Here is a 27,285-nt window from a genome sequence, read left to right as displayed (position 1 = left end):
AACTGCATGAAATTGACGGGAATGTAATCTAGCATTGAAATGGTTTCCAGTATTAAATTAATGATGTACACTATCACATTTTTGATGCATGACTTCTCAGAAAATTAGCGAGTTTATTTTTAAACGTCTGAGTTTGGAACAATTTGATTGTGAATCACACGCAAACAGACAGCCGAATGGACAGACAGTAAAACAACAACAGACAGGAGGTGTGTAACACAAAATATGAAAGATAAAATTTTCATTACAGAACATTTGCTTAGTTAGTGTTCTCATATCCTGCCAGTCAGATTATTTGGAATTATAGTACTGTACCATTTTCTGCTTCAGATATGTAATGTGTGAGGAGCATATGCTATGTTTTTCACCAAGTTTTTCAGATTTTGTAAACTACACACATATGGTCAAAACTACATTGTGGTACGAAATGAACAATGTATGGTGATATGGCATTCACAACATACATAATCATTATAACCATAAAAACAACTGAGAAATAATTGTGTGTCAATCAGTTGTCTAAGGTACAGTTTGTGTATATGTAGCACAAACATTTTACCCCATATCATTTGATTCAGTATCACATCGGCCATACTGGGGAAGTATTACATCACTGATTCAGATGCTCATTGGATCATCAGAAATTTGCTGGCATTTTTCAAAATGTCTTTAATTTATTCAATCATTTCAGAGAAAGAAAGTGTCAAAATGTTTTCAGTTAAATTCACTGTTTTACACCAAAAATGGCAAATAATTTTGACTACCAGGTAAGTGTCCCAAGCTGATTTAGAGACAACGCTTGATACAAATAAAATTATGAAAACAACAACAGAGGCCCCTTTAACAGGGTTTTGCATAAAGTGTGGGTCGGCACTAATAGAGCAAGTACGGTATTTAAAATAATCAGGACTCATTAATATTCATCTGATGTAATTTCCAAGCTCAATGACTTACAACTATAATTTGATTTCGTCTTTCAGAAGTACCAGAAAAAAACCTTCTCAAACAAAACAGAAATGGATTAAAATTTGAACTCTCATAACCTGGCTAACAAATAAAACAACTTAATATTCTTGCCGAGTTTAAAACACGATCAATTTTTAATCAGATTGCATTCATTGCATTGCAATTTGGATAAGACTAATTCCCCCGACAATGTTATTAAGTTTATGTTATAAATGAGATAATAATCAGTGACTTAGGGATGCTTGTTAGTAGATGAATAGAGACTTATTTAGGTGATGTCAGTTATACCAATAACGTGTTGATGTTTGTCGGCTGCTGTTAATGACGTGTTGAGATGTTTCTTTCGCAGAATGTTTCAATTTCAACAATTTTTCAATTTCTACAAGTGCCAGAACAGAACTACTGTACACGGATCAACATACAATATACATTGATACATGTACCACTTTCATGAAAGTAAATACAAGAGTCATACCGGTAGTAAATATGACAGTCATAGTAAACATGGTAGAGTCATAGTAAACATGGTAGAGTCATAGTAAATATGGTAGAGTCATAGTAAACATGGTAGAGTCATAGTAAACATGGTAGTCATAGTAAACATGGTAGAGTCATAGTAAACATGGCAGAGTCATAGTAAATATGGCAGAGTCATAGTAAATATGGCAGAGTCATAGTAAATATGGTAGAGTCATAGTAAATATGGTAGAGTCATAGTAAATATGGTAGAGTCATAGTAAATATGGTAGAGTCATAGTAAACATGGTAGAGTCATAGTAAACATGGTAGTCATAGTAAATATGGTAGAGTCATAGTAAACATGGTAGAGTCATAGTAAACATGGTAGAGTCATAGTAAACATGGTAGAGTCATAGTAAACATGATAGAGTCATAGTAAATATGGTAGAGTCATAGTAAATATGGTAGAGTCATAGTAAATATGGTAGAGTCAGTAAATATGGTAGAGTCATAGTAAATATGGTAGAGTCATAGTAAATATGGTAGAGTCATAGTAAATATGGTAGAGTCATAGCAAATATGGTAGAGTCAAGAAATGCAACAGAATCACAGTAAAGCATACAATTTTATAGCAGTCAACCTTTCACTGGGATAACATCGACATTTGTGATATTTCATCGCTATAATGATCATTCTTTTCACTGGTGTATGTTTGTTTGTTTTCTATCACCTCATTAGTTGAGCAAGGATCTGAATCTTTTGGGCAATGCTTGCATGATAACTACACTCACTGTTGTCATGGCAATAATAGTTTCAGCTACACTCACCGTTGTCTCCCTATTTTGGAATTCTGTCATCAAAGATGTATTTTCTTTTTCCAAATTACTGATGTGTGTTCGATATTTCTGTAAATTGTTCTGGAAACAAAGAAGAATTCTTTATTTTAGATGAGATAAACACAGCTTATAAACACATCCCACAAAATTCAAAGAAAAACTTAAAAAAGCTGTAGTAAGCACTTTTATCTACCGTGATGCACGTAATATCCAAAATATGAATGTTTTTTTTGTGAGTTTGATTTTTCAAAAGTATAAATTTGCAATATTATAGTATTTCCTGCACTAATTCGATATTAATGATTTTACAAGATGCTTTATTGCCAAATTACATCATTCATCTCATTTTACGGTTTAAGTATTGTAACACGTTTTATACAATTACTGGAGTCTATAAACAGGTACAAAATGTACATGTATAAAATGCACAGTGAAATATTAATGTTTCTTAGAACGAAAAAAAAAAGTCTATCTCTAGGGAGATGTTATTAAAGGATATATTATATGCGTACTATATTACATTTCAATATCAGCTTAATTGGGAAACACAATACAAGTATTCATAAATTATAAAATCTGCAGATTAACACAAACGCTGCAGTTACGATGTTAAAACACAAATACAGATTGACTGGGAATCCATTTTGTGAATTTAGACTTAAAATTAAACAGTGCCAGATAATCTTCTTGCCCAAATTTGGTACAAATATTTTTATGTAAAATTGTCTGTAAATTTTATAAATATTTTGGTCTATGCAGACAGTTTTAAAGATATTGCTTTTAGGTTTTGATCGAAAAAATTGTCATTTTTTATCAACATTTCATGTGAGAAGAGCAGACTATAAAAAATCGTTTTGTAGAAGTCAGTCATAAACATGAATAATATTTTTTATTTTTTCTGATTTCATAAAAAAGTATATTTAAGCATAAATAATTTTGTTTGATATTACATCTTGATAAATACAGTGTTACGGTTTAGTTTACTGGAAAAATGTAGTTTACACAACAAAAATACCATTTATTCAGTGAAATAAAATGCAAACATATGCATCTCCTGATTTATGTATTATGAAATTATTTTATTAACACATCTACTGATGTCATTAGATATCATGAATATATTGGCTACTGATGAAGACTTTGAATTTAATTTAAACATGCTGCACTTTTTGCCTATAAAATGAACAACAGAAGTATTACCGGGGTAAACTAAAAATCTCTTTTAAGTTGTAACAGGAAAAGCATGAGCTGCTAAGTGAAAAATGGAAAGCAACAAGTCTGAACTTGAAACTCAAGTATATTTTTTTCAGGCAACTATTGAAAGTGTATAAAGAATACTTTCAATAGTTGCCTGAAAAAAATATACCTGAGTTTCAACTGAGGCAGGAACCATCACTAAGAAACTCTAAAACGATCTTGATTGATGTCATTCATGCCTACTTCATGAAGAACTTTACACAAATTTTCCAGAAATCTCAAATATCGTCAAATCAGATGTCTACTTTTCTGGCCGATGCTGGTGACATATGCGGAACACAGACAAAGGTTAATTCTCACCTCATATGCTAATATAAAATTTGATTTTTCAATCTTGAGTTGTTCAATTTTTGTCTTGTATTGCAACATCCCTTTGACAGCCTCCTCCATTTTATCAAACTCTTCCTGTAATGTCTCCAGTCTCGTCCGACATGTCTCGCTTTCTTTTGTCATTTCCAGGAGCCTTTTCTCCGCTTCCAATCGCAACTCTCGTTCTTGCATTAAGTCCTTCATTAGACTTTCTCTCTAGAAATGAAAAAAATAACAATTAAAATCAAATCTGATTTGCCAGTCACATGTACATGTAGCACTTCGTCATAGAACAAAATATTCCAGTTAATCAGCCTAAATTCGACGCCTGAAATAGAATACTTAGTTTATATGTATTTACGTGAACTGGACGAATAAAATGTGGAAAACAAGGAGAAGGTAATTCGGCAAACTGTGATGCAGTCCATCAAATCACATTTAATACATTGTACATGATCAAAATGAAAGCTGTCATTTCATTAGGGCTGTAAACATTAAATTTCTCTCAACCCCTATAATCCAAAGACTGTTATATTACCTTTCAGTCACATGGGAATGCTTGTGTTTGGGCTACACTGGCAATCTACACTGACAACATACACCATCTATTAATGAGTGACAACTTAAACAAAATTAAATCATCTTAAAAATAACGAAGAATATAATTAAATAATCTTGAACATATATCTTCATTCGCAATCAAGATTATATTATTGTGTTCCTTTAAGATGATTTACATTTTTTTGTATTCACACATATGCTGGTGTTTATTCTGTATTCATTTATATATTTTTTCAAGTTGTGTAAATAACTTTCTGTTTGTGAAATGAGAAGTTTTATATTAAAGCGCAGTGGTCGTCGTGCAGCGCGTGTTCGAATTTCATGTAAACAAACAATGTATTTTACACACGTTGTATACGTCGCTATGAGTCCCATATCGAACAGGACGCGGCGCAACGACTGCCGCCCTTTAATTTTATATTCAACTAATGTTGTGACATATGGCTAACTTTACTTCGGTAAATTACAGTATAACAGGTGACTTCCTTGACTGATAAAATTGAAATAACTTACAAAAGAATATTAGTTATAGTTATCGCATTAGAGCAAGAAAGTACGCAGTCCAAGGTGCGGAATCCGCCCGATGAATTGTTATGTTCAGCTAAGGATAGAGTCAGGCTAGTATATCCAGGGTCCCTTGGTTGATCAGGAATTTCATTCAAGTATATGTCCAGTTTGCATTTCAAAATGTTCATAGTGATGTTTGTTATGTCCTGAATATGTCCTGGCATACATTTGAAAAATCCTGAGCCATGAAGCTAGTATTCCACAGTGATCTAGTGAATAGATCTGCAAAATTCACCCTTACAAGCAGATACTGTACAACATGTTGAAAAAGGACATGCAATTTTAGCGAATTGTGGTAAAATGACACAATAGCGAAATGTTGATTTAGCAAATCTCTCTTGTCACTGTCATTTCCTGTTTTCACAATACTTGTCTGTCGCGCGCCAAAATAAATGCACAGTTATCATCTCCATAAAAACAAAGAAAAACTATATATCAGTATCACTTCATTTATGTTTTTTATTCATTGAAATAATGACCACAATGAATACATTTATTTTTTTGTGTTAATTTACTTTTCAATAAAGTGTATCTATCATGTCAGTATGTTTTCTTTGTGTTGTTTACAAAGTGTGTATGGAGAAAAACAACGTTGTTTAGTGGCCATTTTGAATTTATAATAAAGTCATTAGCAACATCTTGAATTAGCGAATCAGTTCTCTCGATAAATTTGCTAAAAAGACATGTTTTACAGTATGTCAAAGACAGAATTTCTAGATGATTTTCCGGACGAAGATTCTGTAAAACTATAAAGTATATTATACTCATACTGGAGTTTAAACTTCCAATAGAGGATGTACATTAGTGAAGGTGTTGTGTATGTAAGCTTTGAATGGTAGGTTTTACAGCCCACAGGATGATAATGAAAAAACAACTTTGCACTGACAGCATGGTATGTCCACAGGCTAGTTACACAATCTGAAACTAACAGTAGGAAGCAGAAAATGAGAGGGAATCGGATGAAAATGAGAAGGTACTTCCTGTCGCCAAAAAATTGACGGTTGTATTTCCCTCTAATGACACAGAAAAGCGGATAAGACTCATCAGTATAGCCTGTAGGCTGAAACCATATACTACGAAGCAATTAGCATAATGGTAATTTTTAACATACCCAGTATTTTGTTTCAATAATGAATATACAGATTTTGTTAACATTATTTAAAATTTGAGTGAAGTAACTTGAAATATCAATAATATTATGCAATTTAAAAGACGCGTCTATTCAGGGACGAAAATATCAAATTGAAGCAGGGGAAGTTTATTTTACTCGATTCTTCTTTTCACCCGAAAAAAACAAACATACCAGTATGTACAAATCTTCAAATTAAGGAGGGCTTATATGGACCTACTAGTAATGAATTCCCTCTGCATGTACCCCCCGCAATATTATGGTCCCTTGATCGCTACAATAATAAACTTAGGTTTCATAACCTACCTACATGTACAGGTTTATTAAAAAAAATTTCAAGAGCACTGATACACTAAGCGTAGCTTATTTTTAGCAGAATACACATGTAAGCCTCAGGAAATTTAAGTGGATTTGAAAAGCACTGATACATTAGCTTTGGCACAATAAGCCTTTAGAAGTTTTCCTGTACTTCCAAACCACTGATAAAGAAAAATAGCATTAGCTCATGTTTGAAGGTGAATGCTTGGTAAAATTAGCCTTCGAAGGGTTAACTGAATAACCAAAGCACTGATACATTAGGATTGCTCAGATTTGGCATAAAGGCACTGATAATGAGCCATGCATGGCACAGTCCTCGTTAGTTATCGAATTTAAAATATATAGTTTTGTTTATAGTAATATAGCTGGAATATAAACATGTCAGGAATATGATTATAATGATTGTTTAACATTTAAATGATTGACATTTGTATCTGATCGTCAAATGAGTATTGAAATATATTGCTCTGGAACAGCATTAATTAAAACAAAATCAGCCATTTTGAATACATGTATAATGAATATATAAAACTTGAACATAGTCAGTCAAAGCATGTCAGAGATATGGCTCTAGGAGCCCATTCATTAAAACAATTTTGATGATTTTTTAGCACAAAAATGGCCACCATTCGGCCATTTTTATTAGGATCGTCAAACCGATATATCTGTATATCTATGACATGATGTATAATGAATATTTAAAATTTGAACATAATCAGTCACAGCAAGTCAGAGATATGGCACTAGAACCACATTTATTAAAACAAAACGATGTGCATCAAGGTCCTATAATGTCCAACGTATATACCAAGTTTGAACAAAATCCATCTGTAAACATCCGAGAAATGTTTGATTTTGATGATTGGACGCCGTTCGGCCATCTTGAATCAGATCGTGAAATAAATTGATGTGCATATGTATAATAATCAGGGTTTGCGCTAGTCTCTCGGCAAGACGAGTCCCACTTACAAAATTTTAAGAAATTGAAATTTGACCCTGAATAACTTTATTAGAGATTGGACCCCCAGCTTGCCTGAAAAACTGGGTCCCTCTTCAATAATTGGAGTCCGGGAAGCAAAATATGGGGTTAACGCAATCCCTGTTAATATCATGTATATGTGAAGTTTGATTGTGATTGGTCCAGGCATTTCTCAGATACAGGTCCGGATGCACGCACGGAGGTCAAAACACAAGTCCCTGTTTTCAAACTGCGTAGCTTGGTAGCTTAACGTTTGGGGTGAGTGTTTGGCCAAATTAACCTTTAAAAGGTTAATAAACTACATTTCCAAAGCAATAATGCATCAGAAGTTGAGTAAGCAAAATAGCTTTGATAATATTAGCAGAAGTCGCCAACAGAATGTTAACTGCATTTCCAAAGCACTGACAGGGTACGGTAGTTACATTTTTAGGAAAAAACCTCTCACGTAGCCCTAACGAAGGTTTCATTGTACTGTAGGCTTGTTAAACGTTTCTGGTTAGCGCAGGTCAGATGTTAAACATGTGCACCTTTTATGAGTTCCAGTTCCAATAGTGCTTAAAACCATTTATATTTTTTTCATAATACTTTAACTAATTAAGAAGATGCTGATATTTGAATTATTCAAGAGAGGGTCACAGTAGATACATTTCAAGAAGAAGAGAGTACATGACATGTATCGCTACATGCAGCTCGTTGAGCAGAGGTGAATAGGGTTAATTAAACTGCTTGTGTATTTAAATTATCAAGCAATAAATGAAACGATTAATGGAATTTAATTACAGCCTCACTTCAACAGAAGCACGTTAAATGATACGTAAGAGGGAGGTTGTACATTATTAAAACTATACATTGCGTGAGAATTGAAATTGAGTTCATTTCACTTGGGGGAACCTGTCCACTTATCTTTTCATTCCTGTCATTGTTAATATTTGAGTTATTTCCATGAAAATTTAGAAGCTATTCTTCACAATGCGAGCACTTTGTACGATCGTGAGGTCATTATCATTGTCATTTTTCACCTCTGGATGAAAATTATTTACTTTTAAATCTACAACCACTTTAACCATGCACACCCCAGGGAAACAGTTATATGTCTTTCTAAGCATAATTGGATCAGTAAACGTTTTTTCTTTCAGGACATTAACTTATTAATATTTTGTCACAAAGCATACAATCAGTATAAAACACTGGAAGGCATTCGCCATTGCTCCATTTTCATAAAAGAAAAAAACCTCAATATTATTATTGTTATGAAACGATGGAATATGATAGAAAGTCATCATACATGTCAGCTGAAAGTTATCCTAGTTATCTAGAATTAATGTCATCATTTCAAGAACGTCTTAAGTTTGGTTGTTTATTAAAACTGACACACAGATAATGTACTCAACTATTTATAGCTTGCTGGGCTGAGCATATATTTCACGCTGCTCTGAGCACATCTCACGAATAACAATTGAATCTCACTTTAGAAAAAAAGAAATATGCCAAGCGAAAAATTGATTAAATACACATACATGTACATAAAAGTGGGGATGAGTTCATGCAATGAGGATTACATAGAGTTAGTTTGTTAGCGGCCGGGAACATCAATTTTAAACTCGCATAATTTTACGCTGTATAAATAAGATTATTATATTCGTTTGCTGACTTTTTTTTAATATAAATAATTGTATCCACCTTCGCAATAAATCAAGGAGATAAAGTACTTCTATAGAACTGATGCTGATGGATGAAAGCAGCATTGGCCGCAGCGATATCTTTGGTCGTGTCTTATCAAAGTATTGCAAATCTGCTCGTAAATGAACGGGCAACATGGATCTATAGTGACGATGTGAATGTAACAGAATAGTTTCGTTGCCAGAAGGCAAGACTAACTTGTAAAGTATATTAAAGCAAGTGTTTATTTTATACAAACTGAAGCCATACAGAACTATATCTACAGTAAGGTCTGTGTGTAACTTAACTTACAACTGGGTTTGCTAAAATTGCTCACAATTTTTAAGTACATTGTATCTCCCTAAATTTATGTATTGAGACATATTTAGGCAGGTTACTGAGAAAAAAAATAGATACGTAATGTTGGTTATATAAAAAAACTGTAAATTGCATTCTCCTACATTTGTGGAGCTCTTTTTTGGGTAGCATTATGTTGTTTGGATTGACTTCCCCTTTAAATTAGTTAAATAGTAAAGCCAGCCTCAGACTGCACTGTATTTTGTAAAGGTAGAAGCAAGCTGGAACCAAACGATGGCATCAGTATAAATTCTGATTTGATGAAACAAAGTCTAACAGAGATTATTTTTTAAGATACTGTTAACACCCTTTCTGTAATTTCGCGTACTGAGCCAATTTAGCGCTGCCGCAAAGATCAGAAGCGTGATACAGTAATGACACAATCATCTTAGAATTTCGCAGTGGGAAAACCACAGCTGGATTCTCATTCACAAACATTGTATTCCCACTCTAACTGAAAAGAAGTCAATTATTTTATCGAATGGTCTTCTCATTTCTTTTAAGGTCAACGTTGTTATAGCACTTTTTCAAAACACTGTCAAATTTGATCAAAAATTACAAAATAATGGACAGGGTTTTCAAAATAATGACAATAATATTGTTTTTCTATGAAACCATTTTATGATTCCCACAGCTATATAGGTCCATTCAAGGAATTCTATAAAACCATTTTTTTCACTGACATTTAATTTCACTATTTTGAAGTTTTCAGCATATTCAAGGGGTTTTAAGATCACAAATTTGCCCGTGAAACAATAAGTTCTATAGTTATTTTACACGTTCACATTCAATTCAGCAAATTGTACTTATTAGCAAAATTAAAACCCAGTGCATAATTAATGTACTTACAGTACTCACGTAAAAAAGCACCACTGTGTTTTTTTTTTTCCATGGAAATTAGGTTGCCAATAAATGTTTAAAGTCACACTAAGGTATAAATTGGCTTGCAGGCCATAAATGTTATTATTCCTTTCACATATGTTCTTAACCTTGAACATGTACAAAATATGGGGCAATAAAAAAGTTATTGCCCTGATGCTAGGTTTGATGCAGGTCAATAACCTAGCGATGACATTATTGACCCAATGCATATACGTAATAATATTAATGTACAAAGAAAATGAACAAAAAATTGAAGTTTTGATCCCTCAAAGAATCCCGATGTGTTTAAAATTATTAAAAATTAATTAAAAAAATATTAAATCTTTTGTTTTTAATTTTTCGCACTAAACATCATGATTTATCAGCAAAAATTATCAATTTTGAACAAAAAGACATAAATTTTATTGGTTACAGATCTTGAACAAAACTTTTGGGAAAAAGATGTTTGTTTTTGTGTGTGTGTAAAGGTATCAAGGGTATTTTAATGCATTATATGAAAATTCGAAAAATCAATGAAGAAAAAATTGTTTAACATTTTTTTGATAACATAAATTTAAGAAATACGATGTATACATATCACTCACCGATGGCAGCTCAGACTTTGCTGTTGTCAGCTCTCGATGAAGGCGAGCCACGGCTAGCTTCTCCCTGTAACAGATAAGAATTTTTCAAAGATTATACAAACATGTGTAATACAGAAATTGTTCTACAATCATTCATTGTAGTATTAGTCAAAAGTAAGTGAACATTTTTGGTTCACTGTCAATCTGATTTTTTTTGGTATAAAATGCCATTTTTGCAGCGGTTTCCATGGAACATAATTAAAAATACATTTCCTTGTTAAGACCCACCAAAAATAATGCCAATTTTTTAATACTTCTAAACATAAACAAGTACCTTGTAAGATCATATATATCTTTTTTTACCAGATGTCACTGAGCAAAATCAAGAGATATTGAAATATAATCTTGCCATAGAAACAATGGTAAAAAACATGCTATTTTCACTGTATTTTATTGATCTATTTTATCTGAGCCGAGTATGGTGACCCATAATTTTATTTCATTTTCTTAGTCTCAGTAACAAGATATATCAGATCTAAAAATAACAATATTTTCACTTATGTGCAGCATTCTACCTAAAATACAGTATACCCTGGGAGTAGGATAAAAGCAATCATAGAGAGTATTACGTAAATCTTGAAAGGACATTACAATAGTATGTTTAAGAAAAGGACGACATAACACCGACGATATGACTCAGTACTTTGGTGACCTAGAAACACCTTCACCTACTTACAATGTATGAAACTGACAACACTTGTCAATAACGTGAAAATCATTGACTCACAAACGTGACAAAAAGTTATTAACTTTCGAATTAGTATGTACATATTAAAGCGGTCAGCGATGCGTCCAAGTTCTACAATGTGTTAAAGATGTTTTTTTCGCATCTCGCTATAAGTGATCGCTTCATCTAACTATTCCCGACTTGCAATGATCTGTAATTTCCTAGACCAATCAGATCGATCAACTCGAGTAGTACATGTAACAGGGACACATATGTATGCATGCGTTGTACAAATATAGTCACATGACCTCAATTAACCTTTTCAACAACAAATTGAGAAAGAATCAAAAACTTTGTAACAAAAAAATCTGGTTAATAATTACAAGAAAAAATATTACCAATTTCTATTTGTTTAGCTCAGAATTAACTGTGTATGTATGAGAACATGGTTTCATTTTTGATAAAAATGTTTTATTTTAGCATTAATATGATGAATGTATACACACAATTTATATTTTGATCAAATCACTACACTTTACACTCAATTTTAATATTTTACCCCATACACAATGTAGTACTGTAAAATCTGTATTAGAAACCCCAGATTTTATTAAAATGATACAATGCAACAGAGGGGATGCGGCTTCTATTAGAGCATCTACACATATGACAAAACATGAATATTTGGGTCTCAATTGTTGGAAAATAATAGATGGGGCTTCTAACAGGGATGCGGTTTCTAAAACAGATTTCATGTTAATACATAAACATATAGGATAGACCCTGCGTACCCTCGCTGCATGCATTGCTAAGAGTTCAGTACATAAGCAACCGTACCATATTACTCTTTGACTGTACACACTACTTCTATTGTCAACCGTTGGTTAATTAAGAGTGATGTCACTTGCAATTCAGGTTAGAATTCTATATCTAGGCATGTTGCTTGTAACATCACGTTCTTTACGCAGGGACATCTAAATGAAATTACTAATTCTGTAAAGACTTCGAGGCTGTCCGTCATTATTAACGACTGGTTTTAATTTCCTTAGTAAACACAGAACAAAGCGGTTCATTGGGTCGATAAAATTTACTGAAATGACAAAATATTCAATGACAGAATGGCATTTGATTTTTTTTAACCAAAGCATTTGTTAAAAATATTTTCTGCAAACACAGCTTGACTTTGCTCAATTATTTTGACTGGAGCAGATTACTTTATAAAAGATGACAATGGCACTGATCAATTGCTATGATGTCATGGGAAATAAGAATGTTTTCGAATAATATGCAGATAAAAGGCTGAGAAGTAGAAATAACATCCTAATTCAGAATCATAAATTTTTTTTACAGATTCTAACATACAAGACAAAAGACAAACAAGCAAGAAATTTTACAAAGTTTATCCCAAGATAGATGAATTTTTCTGGAAAAACAAATCAGTTTCTTTTTACTCATTAGCACTATTAGAAAAATTAAAATAGTTGCATCACTGAGGTAGGCATGTACCACTTTAGGGAAATCATAATATTTATTGTCATGGCAACAAACTATACAAATTTCATCTTTTTATCTACATTTATATTTTATGTATTTAATGTAATTTATCGCTTGGCAAAATATTATAAAATAAAATTGATTAATTTTCATCTTTTTATTCTAGTTTGCATCTTACTGTAGCAGTTTTAGGAGCATGAGTAAAGATTGTGAAGATGTGTGTGTTATTTAAATTCCATCAATGTGTATATGTAGGAGGGTCATTGGGGGGAAGGGGCTTATCTTCAACATCAACATACTGTCTCCCGTTAAAGAAGATTTCATCAATGGCTGATGAACTCTTGGAAACAGGCAGGCTTTTCTAGAAGATGCATCTGTGACTTGAATCCGTAATCAGAAATGAAACTGGGATATCAATTTGTGAGAGAGTTTAGTCTTCATTATTTTTTTTTTTTTAAACTAGAGTGGTGGTACATGTCTGGGTGCACTCAATAAAAGTGAAAATTGTAAACACAAAGAAATAAAAAGATAATATTCCTTATACATATAATAATGTAATTTTGAAAAAAATCTGAATTAGCAACATTTTCGAATGATAGAGATACACTGTAGCATATACACTGTACCATAATTGCTCTATTAGTAACACAAGCACATAAAACATTATTTTATTGATTTAGTATACAGCCAATACAACTGTTGGTTTATATGCCTTCTTATTGGAGATGCACTTCTAACAGACCATATACAATACAGCATGTAGAAGTAGACACAGCTAGTCAGAGTTTGTTGATCCTGGAGATGTGACTGTTATTTGGGGCCATTTTGATAATATCTGTCAATTTATTTATGTTTATCTACTACAGAGAAGCCATATCAAGTATGAGAAATGATAACCCAATAACACACAAAAAATCATGAGAACTGTTATCATGCTTTATGAATAAAATATCAAGATTTGAACTCGGACTAAAATGAAGTATAAGTAGTTTATAGTCAAATAGACAATGATTAAAGATGATTAAAGACTACACTATATTAAACACAAGTGTCTTCTTTGTCATATTTCATTAAATCAAGAAGTGAAAAGATCCCTGAAAGAGGCTGACATGATCACCAAGATTTGGTCCTTGAAAGAGGCTGACTTTATTTTTACTTTCTCTTCAGTTCACTCTGGAGGATACTGATACTAAGGAGGCTCTAAAATTACCATTAATTATTGTAATAAAAGATAATTGGGTGCATTTTACTTTGATCTTTTGATTTTATCACTAGATCTCTCTGACTTGAAGGATGAGTCACCACCTATTAACTTTTTTGTTTTGTATTTTATTCATTCAAACAAAATTTGTCGTTCATTAAAAGAATATATAGAGGATATAACGTGACGCAGTTTTTGGCAAGAGTCTTTGAAAATACAAACCCATATGCAAGGTATTGAACTACACTAATAACATGAAATTCAAGTGTAAACTGTGGCTGTGGTTTGTTTTGTGGTTTTTGTCCTGGTTAGCCAATTACACTGGGTTCAGCTAAGACAGGTTAGCCAACTACATTGGGTTCAGCTAAGACAGGTTAGCCAATTACACTGGGTTCAGCTAAGACAGGTTAGCCAATTACACTGGGTTCAGCTAAGACAGGTTAGCCAATTACACTGGGTTCAGCTAAAACAGGTTAGCCAATTACACTGGGTTCAGCTAAGACAGGTTAGCCAATTACACTGGGTTCAGCTAAAACAGGTTAGCCAATTACACTGGGTTCAGCTAAGACAGGTTAGCCAATTACACTGGGTTCAGCTAAGACAGGTTAGCCAATTACACTGGGTTCAGCTAAGACAGGTTAGCCAATTACACTGGGTTCAGCTAAGACAGGTTAGCCAATTACACTGGGTTCAGCTAAGACAGGTTAGCCAATTACACTGGGTTCAGCTAAGACAGGTTAGCCAATTACACTGCGTTCAGCTAAGACAGGTTAGCCAATTACACTGGGTTCAGCTAAGACAGGTTAGCCAATTACACTGGGTTCAGCTAAGACAGGTTAGCCAATTACACTGGGTTCAGCTAAGACAGGTTAGCCAATTACACTGGGTTCAGCTAAGACAGGTTAGCCAATTACACTGGGTTCAGCTAAGACATGTTAGCCAATTACACTAAGTTCAGCTAAGACAGGTTAGCCAATTACACTGGGTTCAGCTAAGACAGGTTAGCCAATTACACTGGGTTCAGCTAGGACAGGTTAGCCAATTACACTAGGTTCAGCTAAAACAGGTTAGCCAATTACACTGGGTTCAGCTAAGACAGGTTAGCCAATTACACTGGGTTCAGCTAAGACATTTTAGCCAATTACACTAAGTTCAGCTAAGACAGGTTAGCCAATTACACTGGGTTCAGCTAGGACAGGTTAGCCAATTACACTGGGTTCAGCTAAGACAGGTTAGTCAATTACACTGGGTTCAGCTAAGACAGGTTAGCCAATTACACTGGGTTCAGCTAAGACAGGTTAGCCAATTACACTAGATTCAGCTAAGACAGGTTAGCCAATTACACTGGGTTCAGCTAAGACAGGTTAGCCAATTACACTGGGTTCAGCTAAGACAGGTTAGCCAATTACACTGGGTTCAGCTAGGACAGGTTAACCAATTACACTGGGTTCAGCTAAGACAGGTTAGCCAATTACACTGGGTTCAGCTAAGACAGGTTAGCCAATTACACTGGGTTCAGCTAAGACAGGTTAGCCAATTACACTAGGTTCAGCTAAGACAGGTTAGCCAATTACACTGGGTTCAGCTAAGACAGGTTAGCCAATTACACTGGGTTCAGCTAAGACAGGTTAGTCAATTACACTAGGTTCAGCTAAGACAGGTTAGCCAATTACACTGTGTTCATCTTAGACAGGTTAGCCAATTACATTGGGTTCAGCTAAGACAGGGTAGCCAATTACACTCACAGGTTCATCTTAGACAGGTTTACCTATTACACAGTGTACAGCTAAGACAGGTTAGCCAATTACACTGGGTTCAGCTAAGACAGGTTAGTCAATTACACTGGGTTCAGCTAAGACAGGTTAGCCAATTACACTGGGTTCAGCTAAGACAGGTTAGCCAATTACACTGGGTTCATCTTAGACAGGTTTACCTATTACACTAGGTTCAGCTAAGACAGGTTAGCCAATTACACTGGGTTCATCTTAGACAGGTTTACCTATTACACTGGGTTCAGCTAAGACAGGTTAGCCAATTACACTGGGTTCATCTTAGACAGGTTTACCTATTACACTGGGTTCAGCTAAGACAGGTTAGCCAATTACACTGGGTTCAGGTAAGACAGGTTAGTCAATTACACTGGGTTCAGCTAAGACAGGTTAGCCAATTACACTGGGTTCATCTTAGACAGGTTTACCTATTACACTGGGTTCAGCTAAGACAGGTTTGTGAATTACTCAGGGTTCAGTTTGGACAAGTTTTACTCGATATAACTTTTACATAGCACACTGAAAAATGTTTTGAAGACATTTTTTTTACTTGACAGGTGCTTGTCAATTTAATGTAACTGCAATGTGATCTTGACATACAATTCTTCCTCAATAAAAGTTTACAACCTTCTCATCAACGACCACGACAAATTGATCGTAAATATGAAGTGGTATAGTTCTTTATTAAAGTGGATGTCTGTCATGTTCAAGAAAAGAACACTTTATAAAGGGAAAGTAAATGAGTCAAGTTCAGGCTGCATTGCATAGTGATTGATCAAATGGTAATCATTTAGGGGTTGCTGACTTTAAATCATAGAGGGTGGCAAATAATTTGTGGAAAAATAAATTTTCAAGATCAACACTACAGAAAAAAAAAATTAGTACATTCAGGAAAAATAAAAATTATAAGACACCATGAAAATAAAAATCGCACCGGTCACACTCTTCCACCCCCACCCCACCCCCAGAAGTCAAATGGTTGACCCCTTATTTGCTTGTCAGCACCACATGAAATTGAAGCATATATACAAGGCAGAATTTGATATGGTGAAAAAAACTGGCAACAAACAAGCTGCTCTCTGATTGGTCAGACTCTTAGGTGTTAGGGTTGGGGAGCCAATCAGGTACAGTCTTTTAAATAACTTCACATTGATATCAACATAAAAAAATCAAGATAATGGCCAAATTGGAAACAAAATATGCTGAAATTCTCACCATTATTAAATACTATAAAATCTGTATTAGAAGCTGCAGCTTCTATTAAAATGGCACAATACAACAGAGGGGATGTGGCTCCTATTAGAGTATTAGAGCATCTACACATATGAGAAATGGTGAATTTTTGGTTTTCAATTGTTCAAAGACAATGTGTGCGACTTCTAATACAGATTTAATGGTACATTTATAATGCATGTATAAGAAGCAGTAAAAATAAAAAAATCAGCTTTTCATTGCAAACCTGGAATGGAAAAAGCATATAAAAAAGTAGTTCCTAATTGCGGTTCCATGTTTACAGTGCCTCCATTCTGCCATTTTTGAGGAGAGATAACATTATTTCCTAATTTTGAAATATGACTTGACTATCTTTCACATTACATGTACATGATTTCCTTTCAAATCGGGAGTGGACACCAATAATATGCTCCTGTATTATCTAGCTTTGCAGTATTTACTTCAATTTATTTCTCTACAACAAATCCTTTCAAAAATAAAACCATCATTCTTATTCACATGTACATTGTATCAATAGTCAAATGCAGATCAAATTTTGATGTGGTTTACACCGACATACATAGTAAATCTATGTCAAGTGCAGCACTGTCAAATTTGACGAAGTCATAAAACATCTACTTCAGATGTCTTCTTAATCTTCAACCCACTCAATCAAACGCAGTTCTAAATTATTGATCACAGAACGGTATTATTTACAAATCAGTTTTTAAACAACGATAGCAATAATTCAGAGAAAAAAATCATTTTAGAATTCACTGCTTTTCTGCCTGTCAATTACACGTAAGCTTGAATAACTGATATGATCAGTGACCAGTTTCAATGATAAATCCTGTATTTGACAGCATAGAAACAGGAAACTGAACTACAAGGTTACTGAGACCTGATTAATGGGTACATGTACAAGCATTAGTGATTAGAAACTGGTGATGAGATTTACAGACGTACAAGTTTTTGAGTAAAAACTGAAAATACTGTGGAATACTTTATTTTCGCTGGAATTATTTTTCGCTGAAATAGCTTTTTGGGCGTTTTGTATGGAATTTATTTTCACTGATTTTTGGTGAGTTTAATGTGAAATATAGGAAAAAAAGTATATTCGCTGAATTTTATTTTCACGGAATCATCCTTTCAGCGAAAATAAATTCCAAGCGAAAATAAATTATTCTACAGTAAACTCAAATTTAGGTTGTTGGCTCCAAAATTAGGGTTCATATCCAGAAATTTTGAAGCATACGAGAAAGATGTGCAGGAAAATTTAGGCAAGAGTGTCTGGTGCTGAAACGGCTAATTTATCCTGTGTCTTCTTTCAGACAATTAAACACAGTGTATGTCAGTTTATGCCAACCAGGAAAAAAAACAGGACCATCTAGAAATCACAAAATTGATCTCTATCAAATATACAATGTAAATTCTATATCAGCAATTCAATCAGATCTTGCACATATTCACGAGCCAAGAAATGAAAAAGTGAGAATAGATGAGCTCTGGGTGAAGGGGGGAGGGAATTCTGACAAATAGAATAGCACGAAAGTAAATAATGAAATAATTATCAGTTCTTAAACTTTTTGTTTTATGTCTAATACAGTGGATTACCTGATACTATATTTGTGAGGGAAACTATGCACTAGTTTGACCAAAGACACTAGAGTGGTTTAACACATTGATTCTCCCTGATTTAACATATTCAAAGAAAATAGAAAAACTTAAGCAGTATCAAGTAACATATTTGAATATCATTGTAGATATGCTGTCAGGTGTGAATGTACAGGAAAGGTTTCTAAGTCAAGTGCAAGTTTTAAAAGGATTTTCTTAGGAAGTGTCACAGAAACATGACTTTGAACCTGACCTTCCAAATAATTGCAGCCAATTGTAGTCAATCTATTAAATTTAGAGCATTTCAAAACCAAGTACAGGATATGTGCAATCTATATAAAGCGTATTTTTTCAATTTTTTTTTTTTTTTTATGTGTTTTACATTATCAGAAATTTAGAGCCGAGGTTCAAGGTGCTGTTAATAATTAATTAATAATTTGCTGTGACATTATGACCACTATGCAATGTAATTTTGTTGTTTTTGCACATGTCCCTGGTTTCCATAACAACACTGCAGTCTCATTATCTCGCTTTCAATTGCAGGAATTTTGTCAACTTAATACAACAGAATCACAGCTGCACAGAACTCTATGTCTACCATTTTACAATGTAATCCATTTTTACATTGTAGAAGTGAATATGGAGCTCAGTTTTAGCCAAGTCTACCAGGCAGGCATACAGTAGTGGTCTTGCTCGGTACATTAAATTTACAATGTGGTGGCCACAACATCTAATCTGACTCATTTCAGAATGCATTGCTATGAACATTTGAATTGGAGTGCCGCCACTGTCCTTATGTACCTAGCTGGTGTTACATTTGTACCTCTCAATGTGTTTTCCTATTGCTTTAAAATTTACTGATGATAGTCCACTTGAAAAGTTGAATTTATTAAACAGGCTACCGGTAAGCTGTCAGAGTTATTGCGAATAGAGTAATCTCTTCTACACGTTATTTATTTTTTTGTATAAAATGTTGAGAAAGTCAATCCACACATTCACAAAAAAAATAATGCATTCTCTTACCATTGTTACCTGTTTCAAACTTTTGACATGCACGCTTTCCAAAAAATAATGTTTTGTTTGGCCTAATAACAAATTGGTGAAACTCTGTCTTAAATAATCATGTGACCAAGATATGATTTGTCAACAAACAACATAACAAAATCTGAGAGAAAATGTTATCTCACCAAGATCTACAAATCTGCCACTTCAGAAATAGTATCTTAGGCACCTCTCATTGGTTAATAGTTAGAAACAACCTATCACATGACTTCCATCAGCCAATAAGAACATAATTTAATATTGTAGGCTATTTAGAAACAACCTGTCACATGACTTCCATTAGCCAATAAGAACATAATTCAATATTGTAGGCTAATTTAGAAACAGCCTGTCACATGGCTTCCATTAGCCAATAAGAACATAATTCAATATTGTAGGCTATTTAGAAACAAACTGTCGCATGACTTCCATCAGCCAATAAGAACATAATTCAATATTGTAGGCTATTTAGAAACAACCTGTCACATGACTTCCATCATCCAATAAGAACATAATTCAATATTGTATGCTATTTAGAAACAACCTGTCACATGACTTCCATCAGCCAATAAGAACATAATTCAATATCGTAGGCTAATTTAGAAACAACCTGTCACATGACTTCCATTAGCCAATAAGAACATAATTCAATAATGTAGGCTATTTAGAAACAACCTGTCACAAGACTTCCATCAGCCAATAAGAACATAATTCAATATTGTAGGCTAATTTAGAAACAACATGTCACATGACTTCCATCAGCCAATAAGAACATAATTCAATATTGTAGGCTAATTTAAAAACAACATGTCACATGACTTCCATCAGCCAATAAGAACATAATTCAATATTGTAGGCTAATTTAGAAACAACCTGTCACATGACTTCCATTAGCCAATAAGAACATAATTTAATATTGTAGGCTAATTTAGAAACATAATGTCACATGACTTCCATCAGCCAATAAGAACATAACTCAATATTGTAGGCTACTGTAAAAGGATTAATTGTTCACTGAGTTTTAATTTTGCTTATTTCGCTGACTGGAAAATGCGCTAAATTAAAACTCAGTTAATATGTAAAACTTAGCATAGAACACATTATCTAAATAATAAAACTGTGAATATAAAACCCACTAACTATGCCTGAAATGGTAAATCAGCGAAATTTAAACTCAGTGTAAATTAGTCATTTTACAGTAATTTAGAAACAAGCTGTCACATGACTTCAATCAGCCAATAAACTCAATATTGTAGGCTATTTTTACCAGCAGGATGAACTGAAAGATCAAAAGATTAAGATTAAAACCAGATTAATATGCACTTATGAAGACGTTAAATAACTTAGCTTGGACCAATTTACAAAGTCATACATCACCATGACAATATCAGTAACACAGATAAATTGTTTAGCTCAGCCAATCAAATACTGATTATAAAAGACATCACGCACACTCACCACTCAATACATGGCGACAGCGTACACACGCAGATCTATATAGCTACAATTTAACGTTTATAAACCCCCACGCTCATTCACTGAATTGCAATATATCGTTTTTTTTTCTCACTACAAATGGCCATTGATATTTTACATTCATTATACTTACTACAAAGCAAGCTGTGTTTCTTTCATGTTTTTTTTTTATTTCAAACTTAATTTTAGCTTCTTTGCTTTCAGATTGTCACTGGTAATTGGTTTCCGATTGCGTTCTCTCGTCTATTATACTGTTACTTATCACTATAATATATGTTTATTTTCATTATACTGTATATAGCATCCAATTAACAGAGTTGTAGTTTTTCTTTATCTGATATTGGGATTCTTTTTTTTCAATTTATTGTGAAATTACATCAAATATAGTGTTTTTCTGAATAATAATGATGGCTTCTGAGTATACTAAATCTTTTGAATGCCATAGAAGTTGAACTTTGCTTTGATGCAAGCTCTGATACCATAATTGTTCACGCCAAAATCTTTGTCACATTTCTCAAATTTTCTCTATTTTTTGTTAATTTTGGACCAAATGGACATAATTAATAAGAAAATTGAGATTGCAGATCTTTTTTAAAAGTATACATCAACTTTCATAACAACGTGAAATTTATGGTTATCTTTTGATTTATAGTAAATGGCGAGATCTTTAACGCATGTCACCCAGGTTGCAAACCCTTGACTATTATCCGCCCTCTGAATAAATACACATCAAAGAAACGATACAAGACAAGTAACAAGTTTTTTGTGAGAGAAAGTAAGTGATGCAGAATTCACTCATGGTTGTCATGGTTACGTCAGGGCAAGAGCACCTTACGTGACATTTACAATAAAGATTGTACTAGATTTGTTTGCACGAAACCACGTAATCTATTCGAATAAAGACATTAACGGTTTCAATTTTTGTCAGTTTTGTAGTCTCAATTACCATGACAATTTAATAACGCTTGGTTCGCTCTACTTTAATGTACCGTACCGTATATAGTACACACATGCCCTTAGACGTGCCTTAGCTGAGAAAGTATCTGGTGTTCCAATCACTACATCACTGCACTGAAGCCTAGCTATAATGTTAGTAATATCTCATTGTGTTTAGCTATTGACAGTTAATTTGATTGGTTAAATAGGAACACTTTAAACATGAGCACTGTCAATTATATTTGTGCCCGTGGTTATTATTGGAAACAAATATCCAGGCATTTTCATCACCTGACAACCATCACTGGTGAAAACAGCAGTTGAACACTCTAAGTACCAGTAAACTCCTTTGAGATAGTTGAGTCTCTCCTGTCAGGATTACCCCATGCATGTACAATATAAAGTTGGTATACATGTACATGTATGTATATACGTGTAGATTTGGTTGTTCAAGAATGCCTCAAAAGTAGAGTTTGTGCATTTTTTTCAACATTATAGCTTTTTCACCAGCTCTTCGACCGGCGTTTCAAAGCAGCTTACATGAATCCCATAGAAATACATTGAACAGTCATTGGTGCAAGGCAAAGCAACATGGAATGTTTGTTGATGCCCACCCCCTAATAATAGGGAATACCTGCAAGTGGGCAACATTTAAATTGTTTTTAACTGAACGTTAGTATATTATTTTCACAAGACTACTGATTGATAGTATGTGACATTTGCATAAACCTGAATCGGTATTGAGATATTACTAGCAATGTACCTACATGTAGGCATTAGAGGAGCGAGTGGTACACCACTATTGTTAGAACCCACAAGTCTTTGTTTATGTTATAAATAATAAGATTACATACATCATTGTTATATAGATACATTGTAAAGCGTTCAGCCAATCGCACGGTCTACCGCTCAAATTTTGCTGTTGTTACGATCTGTTACTTTCGCATTGTGCCGCCAATTTATTATCTCTTGGTGTCCAAAATAAAACTATTGAATGGTTAACTAATTCATGACTGAATGATTTGCATTAGTCGACCATAGACATTCATAAATAGATTGCGGCTATCCCTACAACCACATTGATTTCAGACACATTATATTAATTGTACATAACAAAATTTTCTATTCTAATTTTAAATGTAGATGCGCTACTAATAGAGAAAATATGGTACATGTATTGGTTATCAAACAAGAATAGACAGTAGTCATATATACATGTAAGGTATATTTTAGCATATGTTCTAAAGCCATGATATTTAAAGTAATCTGAGTAAGATGAGGATGTTTCCAAATGCAAAGATATAGCTAACACATAGAGCTGTGAAGAATACATATTGTCCATGACAAGGCGTGAATATCAACGACTGTTGACACACGTGTAAAGATGATAAATGCCATGATGACACCGAGAGATAGAATGTTCGTATGAGTTATGTCCCAGGAAAGGTTTGAAAGGTTATTTTGAGGGCAGTCCTTGCGGCCATCACACTGAATATGTTTAATAATTGGATATAAATTCAAATTCAAAGTCAAAGTCATTTTTTTGCTGGAAATAATTTTCACTCAATTTTATTTACACTGATTTTTGATGAAGTTGAATGTAAAATACAGGAAAAATGTATTTTCAATGGAAATATATTCCACTGATGAATCACTTCAGTGAAAGTAATTTACAGTAATTTACAGTAATAGAGACAGGTTTTCTACCTGGATGACATGGGATGGAGATACTACTTTTTGCAGAAAGTCAAATTTATGTAATAATATTCATTTTTAATATGACCACCATTTTTATCTGAATTTGATTAAGTTTCTAGCATCTGCATCAACAATAAGCAAAATGCTGCTATTCTTGCTTTTCATACTGATTTTAACTGTTGCCATGGATACAATTATTATAAACCTTTTCTTCTAGAAACAGCTATGACCATTTAACTGGGTTCCTTATGACAAGAGATGAGTTTAGTCACAGAGACACTGAGAAGGAAATTCAACGATGATTTGAAGTACAATCAAGAACAATTTTATTAAAAGAATGTTCACGATTAGTCAAACTGAAAAACAAGCTATCAAGTTTTATAAGGAGCTACTACAGTCCTGTAATTTTTTTTGTTATGGGTAATAAAAAAATATTTATCAAAAAAAAAAAAAAAAAAAAAAAAAAAAAAGGAGCTACTACAGTATGGTCCAAGCATATCTTAACAATTAGCTAGCTTAGAGCTGGCTTAAAAAGACACTAAAAAAATGTATTTTATATTGTCTTTGCTTAAAGCTAAACTGTAACATACATGTTTGTATCTAAATAATATTAAATTAAAAAAAAATATTGAAAAAAACCAAACATTAAACGTATGCTAACCCCTTAAGTACCGTAAAATCTTTATTAGAAGCCACATCCCTCATATACAAAATGTAAGTCACACCCATTCTTTTTGAACATCTGAGAACTAAACATTCACCATTTCTCATACTTGTAGATGCTTTAATAGAAGCTGCATCCCTTCCATTGCATTGTATCATTTTAATAGAAGCTGCAGCTTCTAATACAGATTTTACAGTAATCCACCTATATGTATCATATTAGTATCATAAGCAAACACCACAAATTTTAAACTAACCCCCTAGTATTGATGACAATGATACTATCAAAAAGGTAAACCAGGTGATAGCCAGCTTAAAAGTTTATGGTCAGGTTATGGCCTGACTATACTATATCATCATAGAACATTGTCTAGATAGGCAGAATGACATAGAAGAATTGTAAATACACAGATACATGTACTCTAAAAATAGATTCCTAGTACAACTAACCCCTCATAGATACATGTACCGCACAAAACTTTGAATTACACAGAAACTTTGAAAAACAGTTGCCCTTTTTTTTTCCAAAAAGATATAACCTTAAGTCATTGATTTCACCCAGGCTTCAAGTCATGTTTACATTATGCATCAAAGCCATTAACTCAAACTTCAATTTTTTTTTTATCTTTTGTCACATCCTCAGAGAGACGCAAACCGGTTTGCGGTTCAAATAAATGATTCTAATAGACACGAAACATTTTTCATATTTATAATTGGAAAAAAATTTAAGTGCATTTATGGATGCGATAACAAAAAAACCCTAGCATAATGTGATAAATGACAAGTCCATTTGCAAGGCCGGGTAATTGCTTTTGTCAGCCGACAGCTTCTTGATAAAACAGAATTATTTCTGAGGCTTTTTCAAATATGACCTTGATTAGCTGTGGTTCTATGGAGAATTCATTTCACCTCCTTCAGTCGTTTTAACACCCAAGGATGAATCAGCAGTATTTTTGTCCGTTCTTTTCTGGTTTTTGAAATTCTCTGGAATAATTTGAATTTTATGTGATCATTAATATTTACAAAACATTAAAAATTAGTTTTGAATAAAATATTGAAAAATGTTTGTTTCTGGTCAGTAGAAATGTTACGCATTTTATAAAAATGGAGGGAAAAAGGGTTTTACCAAGAATTAAAAAAATAAAGTTAGAAAAAATAAAGTCAAGACAACATTTTTTGTAATATCGCAAGATCAGAAACAATTATTAGCTTTGTGAATGAAACATTTAGACAAGGGTAAAACATTTTGTGCTCAGTTCATTTTTTGTTCATATCTTGAGAGTGGACTGCAATGATTTCATACATGTAACCTGTCCACTACACTGTTCAATATGTGTCAACCATGCATTTTCGTTGCAGACTACAAATCAGTTCTTAATAATGATGCATTACCTGCTTTGATCAGGTTTACGTGTTTCAATGTTCCGAACAAAATCTAATTGTGGAAATGCAATTACTTTAAATTGTGAAAGATGTCTTCGATGGCGACTGGGTGTGAATATTAATGAATGGAACACATTCCAATGCATTTTCAACTGGTGTCATTTTACATGAAGGGAACTGGATTCTGAGAAAGTGTTACAAATGGTGATTACTGTTCTTGAAAGATAAAGAGCATGGAAGACTAGTTTAACATTTTTCACGGTGATGCCAAACCAATGACAGAGTGCACCCATTCATACTAGCCACACAGAATTCAGCATAAACAGAGAACACTAAGCGTCAGTGACTATGAACAAAATTTTATTCCAATTAAGGTACGGAAATATTGGAACATTGATGTAAATTAGAATACATATGGTACAGTGCATTACAAGAATCAACCAAAGAGGGCGCTTTGTATTCCTTATACATGTACCAAAGGGAGGCTGAACAGTATTAAAATAGAAATCCAAATTTGAGAAAAAATCACCATAATATCCTGAAAATTTTAAAATGAAGAAGAGTAGGGTAAAATATCACTATTTAAACATCTTACTTAAACAGAGTGCAGATTTTCACAACTGTATATACATGCACAATGTAGCACTTTTTTACAGATGTTTTGATTTTTAGGAATTATATAATTTGTTAAATGACTTGTTTCTACAGTCAGCTAACATCTATAGCGATACTGCTCAGAATATTTCAGGTTTGAAAAAAATTAGTAGAAACCACTCCATTTACGGTATTACATTTCTATATGTATCTATATTTATACCTTTTACCACCTACGGAAATTACCTCTGTTTTCATAGTGCTATTATTTCTTTTTCTCCAATTTCCCCCATTTTGTACAGAGAACATACATTTTGAAAAATGTAATTTTTTGTAGCAAAATCGTTTATTGATGGGAATGCCCCAAGGGGATTTACTCAAACAGGCAGGAGCGCAATTAAATCAAAGATTTCATTCAATGCAGATGAACTGCAATACGGAAATGAAGCTGACTGAGTCAGGCAAAGCATTGTGGGTGGTATATAACCTTCAGAGCATGGCTAACAGTATTAGGGTAAAAGTCCCGCAGACAGGAACAACTTATAATCAAAGAAAACTTAAAAATAACTCCTGTGTCTGGTGGTATGGAAGACGTATGAAATAGCAATTTAAAATTAAGTGCAAACATAGTAGAA

General features: G+C 33.3%; 1 protein-coding gene across 1 annotated transcript in view; it reads right to left on the bottom strand.

Moving 5' to 3' along the window:
• The window catches only part of LOC100372012 (uncharacterized), a 100,514-nt gene that overhangs the window by 39,629 nt on the left and 33,600 nt on the right, over positions 1-27,285 (bottom strand). Inside the window, exons 3-5 of the mRNA XM_085496143.1 lie at positions 10,864-10,927; positions 3,819-4,043; positions 2,253-2,342 (exon numbers count right to left, since the gene is read on the bottom strand). Of these exons, the coding sequence (XP_085352269.1) occupies positions 2,253-2,342; positions 3,819-4,043; positions 10,864-10,927 (379 nt within the window). The remainder of the gene's footprint in view (positions 1-2,252; positions 2,343-3,818; positions 4,044-10,863; positions 10,928-27,285) is intronic.

Source organism: Saccoglossus kowalevskii, chromosome 22 (assembly GCF_978046115.1).
Source record: "Saccoglossus kowalevskii chromosome 22, keSacKowa6.1, whole genome shotgun sequence".
In the NCBI taxonomy this organism is placed as follows: Eukaryota; Metazoa; Hemichordata; class Enteropneusta; family Harrimaniidae; genus Saccoglossus; species Saccoglossus kowalevskii.
Note: the sequence above shows the minus strand (reverse complement) of the source record. Positions and strands in the feature narration are given on the sequence as shown.